Source organism: Aspergillus welwitschiae (assembly GCF_003344945.1).
Source record: "Aspergillus welwitschiae strain CBS 139.54b unplaced genomic scaffold BDQ94scaffold_185, whole genome shotgun sequence".
NCBI classification, from domain to species: Eukaryota; Fungi; Ascomycota; class Eurotiomycetes; order Eurotiales; family Aspergillaceae; genus Aspergillus; species Aspergillus welwitschiae.
Window position 1 is genome coordinate 1 of NW_020798879.1, and position 6,602 is coordinate 6,602.

The 6,602-nt window shown below is 50.8% G+C and overlaps 3 protein-coding genes across 3 annotated transcripts; 1 reads left to right on the forward strand and 2 right to left on the reverse strand.

Annotated features, from left to right (window-relative positions):
- Positions 1–24: 24 nt before the first annotated feature.
- Positions 25–715, reverse strand: BDQ94DRAFT_176551 (uncharacterized protein; the record flags this gene model as incomplete). Its single annotated transcript, XM_026772719.1, has 2 exons — positions 25–262; positions 327–715. 2 exons carry the CDS (start codon positions 713–715, stop codon positions 25–27), a joined length of 627 nt encoding a protein of 208 aa, XP_026619232.1.
- A 4,151-nt stretch (positions 716–4,866) lies between these two features.
- On the forward strand, positions 4,867–5,344 carry BDQ94DRAFT_176552 (uncharacterized protein; the record flags this gene model as incomplete). Its single annotated transcript, XM_026772720.1, has 3 exons — positions 4,867–4,944; positions 5,003–5,102; positions 5,163–5,344. 3 exons carry the CDS (start codon positions 4,867–4,869, stop codon positions 5,342–5,344), a joined length of 360 nt encoding a protein of 119 aa, XP_026619233.1.
- A 272-nt stretch (positions 5,345–5,616) lies between these two features.
- Positions 5,617–6,602, reverse strand: BDQ94DRAFT_155865 (uncharacterized protein; the record flags this gene model as incomplete). Its single annotated transcript, XM_026768545.1, has 4 exons — positions 5,617–6,061; positions 6,116–6,321; positions 6,375–6,474; positions 6,528–6,602. Coding segments are annotated over 4 exons (537 nt in total), but the record flags the coding sequence as incomplete, so codon positions are not given.

The window sequence follows — 6,602 nt, forward strand, 5'->3', positions numbered from 1 at the left end:
TGACAAGGGATTATTCCCCCGTGTTCAAGAATGATTGTCGGTCGACGTAGGCGTCCTGGTACGCATTTCCATCTCGTGCTCCTCCTCGACCTTCTTTAACAAGACGTATTTATACAGAACCGTCAGCGATAACGAAACTAAAAAGGCACTTCCGACCATCACCGTGGTGACCAGAGCCATGATAGACCAAGTGGCTGATTGCGCGGTGTATACATTGATCAATGTTGTAGCGAGGCCCGCAGCTGCATTCATCGCAACCGGCCTAAACTCCAATCAGCTTTCATACGGAACAATGGGTGTACAGATACATAGCTGGGTCTGCGTACATAAATACCCGACCGACGAGCCAAATGTAATTGCTGCGCCATGTCCAGCAAAGCCATGTCAGAAGCGTAGTCCCTACTGCGAAGAACACACAGGCAATCGCGAGGAGGGGCGGGTTCTGAATATTATTCAACACGGCCTTGTTAGCACCGTTGTCAATTAGAGCCTGCTTGAGTTTTTCCGACGTCTGCAAGGAGGTAAATGTTCCAGGAATCACTAGATATCCCGCAAGGAGCACCCAGTGTGCGACGCTGGCAATGATGTTGTAGACCCACGGCATATGGTCGACTTCCAACAGCATCTCTATATAGCGAGTGTGCCCGGCAATGGACGCCGGACTCGAGGCGGACACTGTGACTGAGTTTGCCGGAGAAGCCGTGCGGGAGTTCATGGCCGCGAGAATCGTTAGCCGCTCCGATATGTCGCACCCGGCATCACCGTATCTTAAATACCTTTGGAGTATACCTTCCCATATTACAGTTGAAAGCAGCATATGGTAAGTGGACAAAACACCAAAGCGGCGGCATGGAGATATTGCTGCCGCGAGGGCTGACCGGCAGTGGCGTTGTGATCAGCCATACCGCCACATTCTTGCCTTGGGTCCCAAAATCTACGGTGATACAGTAGTTCTTACAGTACTGTGCTGTGAGCGAATCCCTCATTTCCTTGACTGCTTGCTTTAACATCCTGTATTCTATAAATGAGAGAATAGTTCGTATCCTCGAGTTGTAAAGTAAGAGTAGCCCAAGGGGTTGCGGACCGATGAGCATAGCAGCCAGCTGAAAAGAACACGGGGACATGGCTGATTTTGACAGATAGCGATAGTACGGTAGTTGTCTGCATATCACCGCTAGGGACGAGGATTTAGCGGACGATTACTTGTCGAACTAACTGATCCACAACATCATATTCTACTACGTCTGTCAAGTTAAGTTCGTACAGTACCAGTTCGATGGATGGCTCATGCGCGTGCAGGTTAGCAGCGAAAGCCGTACTTCTGTCGAAGTTGGACGATTCCGGGTTACCAGAATTGGTGGTAAATCTGTACCATAACTTGCAATGCTGTGAAAGCCTTGAGCATGAACTTTTCAATATACGTTATGACTCTGGTTCGACTAGTCAACCGCATGTATAATAACTGCGACTCTGTGTTATGTAGCAGGATTGAGCAAGGACGGTGAAGCCAGTCAGGTTGAGCAACTGCCGCGTTCTCTGGTGACAAGGCACTTCCCTTCGGTAGAGCATCATGGTCCGGGGCGACTACAATTTCGGATAGAATTAACAGCTCCACATTCAAAACTGTCGAATAGTTTAACCTATGACGTATCTAAATTCGTATAGAGCTCTCAACGAACGAAGGACAAGAACACGGAGCACGTCGTGCTCTCATCGCACTTCGTCTCTTATCATGGCCGCATCCACTTGCCAAAAAGCACCATCTGACAAATGATGGGGCATTAGATGTAATCAATGACCTTGTCTGAACGGCTGACGATCCCGTTTAAACGGGCCCTTGTTGCTCTTTGCAGCTTCGCCGCCTCCGACCCCGCTCTGCCACCCTCCCATTTCCTCCCCAAGGTTGATGAGTGAAGATCTCTTAATCCACGTGCAGAAATTACAGTAACTGTAACTCACCTCACGCTGCGGTGTTATCATCAGCCAGATACTATAAATAATATCAATTTCCATGAATAATATATTAGGAAGATATTGAATACCAGGGAAGTATATGCTCTCCAGCCAGCGGCGGTACACGGGTAAAGGTGGTAGACATTTGTGAAGGTATTGAGCATTTCAAAAGGGCTCCCTTCGATTACATTCGATTACAAGTTCAGGTGTAGCTCTGTAGGTCAACTGCGCTGGGAAGAGCGGTTTTCTGTTGATAGATGTTGTTGACCACCGAGCGCAGCTAATCCTGAGAATGCAGCGTTGCCGAATCTACCTACTATTGATCGTCAAAAAATCTCCGTGTTTACATTTAAACCCTGCCTCACTGACCACGGCTGAAGATGCAAATAAAAAAAAAAGTTGGCCATCCCATTCGGAAACTGAGGATGCTACTCAAAGGCGAGACCAAGAAATGGTGTTCCTCCGATTGAATAATTCCGAGTTTGTGGCGTACATCTCTCGGAATATTGAATGATTTCCGGCAAACTTATATAAAGCGCATTTTCGAAGCAACACTCGTTCTCTCTCTTTCCATCATCATCATCACGAAGCAGCAAATCCGCTCAGCGGATCTCATTCTCGAATTTGACCGGCTGAGGAACGATTACATCCTAGAGGCGGACAAGAATTCGAAGTGTAATCCTTTAGCTGGTTGACACAACCTTCTCGTGGATCTGAAGGTGGCGTCCCGTCCGTTGTCCACGTGGGTGTGCAATCGGGCAACTTGAGAGTCCAATATCGTTGCCACTCCCCGTCAGCGGTAGCTGCCCGTGGGTTCGTCCGCCTACGTGACCCGGTCTCACCATGGTTGATTTGGTGAGGCATTGATGGGCGAGGTCTGCGACAAACTTGCACAGCTGCCGGCCAAAGCACCATAGGTATTTCCCGTCCCAGAACGGTCAAATGACCAACTCAACTTACTCAGATCTACACCCCGTTCGTTTAGCCTGGGTTCCCTGAAACAGACCCACTCGTCCCATAGTTCGATGTGCTCTTCCTTGAACATCGCATCCGGTGGTGTTCGTCTGGAAAGATAACCCTGGGTAACGGGCATGTGGGCAGCGGGCTACGTGCGTGGGCTACGAGGGACCGTTGCATCGGTAGGACGGCATTGACCAGGCAAGATGTCATGGATCATGAATCCTCCCACTTAAGTGTTTCTTGGTCTGCCCTCCTCTTTCATTAGCCTGGCGTGCTGGTACGTCTTCCGTACAGCGAAATACACCTGGGCCTTGCGGTCGCACGATCCCGCCCGTCCCACGAATGCAGTCCTCCCGCTTCGACCACGTTACTGAATCCTTGCTCCCATGGCCAAGAGACGCTATCGGGCCTGGACGCCCAGCGAGGAAGATGAGTATCCTTCATGGATAGCTCGCAATCTCCATTTGACGTGGCCACAGAGGGCGAAAAAGTACTCCATCAAGCGCAAACCCCGTTCGAAAGAATCTCTATGAACCAAGTATCGGCTTCCGCAGAGGGATGTTAGACGGCACCGCCCTCCGCTTCGCAAGTCCTCCTCGCGGCGCACGCGTCGAATCCCCAGGCCACCGGTTCATGACCGGCGAGGGGCTTGGCTCAGTCGTGTCTCGATCAGCACCCCCACCCCTTCCGAGTACAGTCCAGGCGGGAGCCCACGACCGATGCACGTGAGGCGACCAGCCCCTGCACGCGTCGCCGGTCCGCGGCACGACGGCCAGACAGCGCGGATAGTCAGGGTCGGCAAGCGATTATCAAGACCCCAACTGGACGCGAGACAGGCAGGGATGCGACTCGTTGGCAAGTTGAGCGTTCGTTGAACCACCTCGGTAGTTCTTAGCACTTGCAAGCTGCCTTATAGTTCCCCGGTTGGTCAAAGCTCCTTCCCTGCCAGTCTCAGATAATCAGCAATTAACCAGAGCCACGAAGACTCTTGCCAAGTCCGCGCAATCCAAGCTCTAAGGAAGGGGGGTGGGGGTGGTTTCCCGACTGTTGTAGTTCAAGAGAAGCTTGATTATTATTATTCAGAGGGAAACATGAGGCTATATATACAACGAGAAGATCAACTTGATTGGAAATCAAGTTGATTCTTCGTATACATACTTCGGGATAAATTCCGATGGTTCGGCTTGGTTCCTGATCCACACCAGCCTCATATTACAACATCGATCATAATTTCTTTTCCCCCTCATAGTACGGTATTGGCGCCAAACCCTTCGTTCCAAAGGCTTTTGCGCGTTACCCAGTGAACTTTGTCCTGTGATGGCTGCGATGGGTAATTAAAAGCCTAACCAATGAACCGTAAGGATTTGCTGGATAATACACCAGTGGTCATCCCGAGGGCGTGAGAGAAATGCCAAAACTGTAAGGGCGGACTGAGGCTCGGACGTACCCGTAAGCATATAAAACCGGCAAGCTACATCTTTGCGGCCGGTAGCTCCTCTGTCAGAAACACCACACCCCTTTCAGCATGGCACATCATCCCAAGAGTCGTCCACGGACTCTTTGATTGGGCAAGGATGCAGCAACCAGACCCGCCCTTGCCTCAGCTGGAGCCGGAGCGTCTCGACGATCGGCCGAACTAGACATTAGAGGAACGTCAAAGCCAACCCCACCTACAAATGATAGTCGCAAAGCGCTCTCAACCCTGAACTGCTGTGAGCAGGACCCGTGGGATGTGTACGTACCACGAGCCAGGGTTCGTCGCGGACAACAAATCACCCTGGCCCAGCGTCGAAAGCACAAACGGATAATCGTGAACATCCAATGCTTTTCCATGGATCAATCCCAGAGATCCAAGGCCTTCTAGAGATTATAAGTCAACTTTCTCATTCTATATTTCCACGTCTTCTGAAGTCGTACTACGATACGAACCAGCTATATCTCGTATGAGAGCCGATGGAGATCACGGTGGACAATATTTTAACCGCTCCGTGGCCGGTCAACGAGACCGAACTGGCGTGCGTTCTCCGGTCGGTGAGTGCCACTGGCGGCCATCGGACGATCTCAAGACTATGGATACTGAGGAAAACAGACCCTGGATGGAATACGATTCCTGCGTGATCAGGGAAGAGCCTTGGCCACTCTGGGGCCGGACACGGTCTGGCTGAGCAAAAGGGGGCAGGTCCGCCTAGGTAAGTCGGTCCCTCCCATTATCGTCATCGAGAGTATGGTCCACTAACCTTGCATACTAGCCAGTGTAGAACAGAGCTACCAGATCAAAACGTCTGACATGAATGCCGACACACTGAAATCAACCGCCCTGGCAACGGTCATGAGGAGTCTGATGGCTACAAGTGCAGGACAGGGAAGGTGGAGCTCCGAGGCCCAACTCCCCTGGAAAACCTGCCCGTCAAGTCACTGGATGTGTCAATGAAGGCAAGTTAGTAGCGAGTCGATAGAGCGGCTGTTGTTAACAAGATTTTATCATTCCTCGAAAAGGCAACCGACGAGTGCGACCTGAAGCTATGCGTCCACGTCGCAAACAAGAAGGCCAAATACGATCTCGTAGTTTTGTAATGTCGATGGCATGCATCATATTACAGAGCATATCGCTGGGTGAAGCTTTCGCAGCCAATGCTTATAGGGGCTGCAGGCTGGAAGATAACATCATTAACGTCCTTCGCGTGGTTCGGCCCCTACCCTTCCCAACCACTCGGATCATGTTTTGAATCCTTAAAGTGACGATGGCGCCCTCTTCCGTTTATTCGTTCTGTTTCGGGTATACAGTACACTACGAAGCACTTGGTTGGAACAATTGCCAGAGTTTGACTTGTCAGATGTATTGTGCCTAGGCTAGTGGTGCGGAGATAGGCATGCTAGGCTAGATACTAGGGAGGCACGCGCTTTGAAAATCTTTACACGAGCTATCTGCAACCCTGGTCCAAAAGCCTCCATAATACAACTGCATATTTGATGCTACTGCATTGACATCCACCTATGTTGTAGACGGCGTCGCAAGCTTCCCTAGTGGCCTTGCCCTGGCAAGAGTGCCCTCGCGCCGAACTTGGACTTCGTGGAAAATGGTTTCGTTCACCAACTCTACCAGTAACTTCAGGCTTCCCTCCTCGGTCACTTGTCCAAAAAAGGCGTGCTTTCTGGTCAGCAGCCACATCGTACGACGAAGCTGGAATATGAACCAACTTACCTGCAATAGATTGTCCAGACACCGCGCGGAGTTGCTCTTGGCCAGCGCCGATTCAAAGCTTTGCATCTCCTGGCTCCAGGTGAATTTGGATCCATTATTTTGCATGATCTTATCGAGAATCGACCGGAGAGCATTGAAAGTAGAAGCCATTGCGTCGACACGGGAAGGGTCGACTTGGTCGATTTGGCGACTGTTCTCAATACCCGCTATACCTCACTTGATGTCAGTGTTGTACAGTCTGCAGTTGGGACAAACGTACCGATCTTTATTTCACCCTCTTCGGTGAACAAGATATCTCGAGGAGTGAGGCTGGCTAGCTCCCTCGACTGGCCGTGTAAGAACTGAAGGCACTTTAACACCTGTGAACTGTGTATGAACATCGTGCATCTAGTAGGAAGGGAACAGCACCTACGGGCAACAAGATCTGGACCACTTCACTTTCGGCGATGTGGCAACTCAACGCTAAAGCCTGCTGGAGAGTGCACTC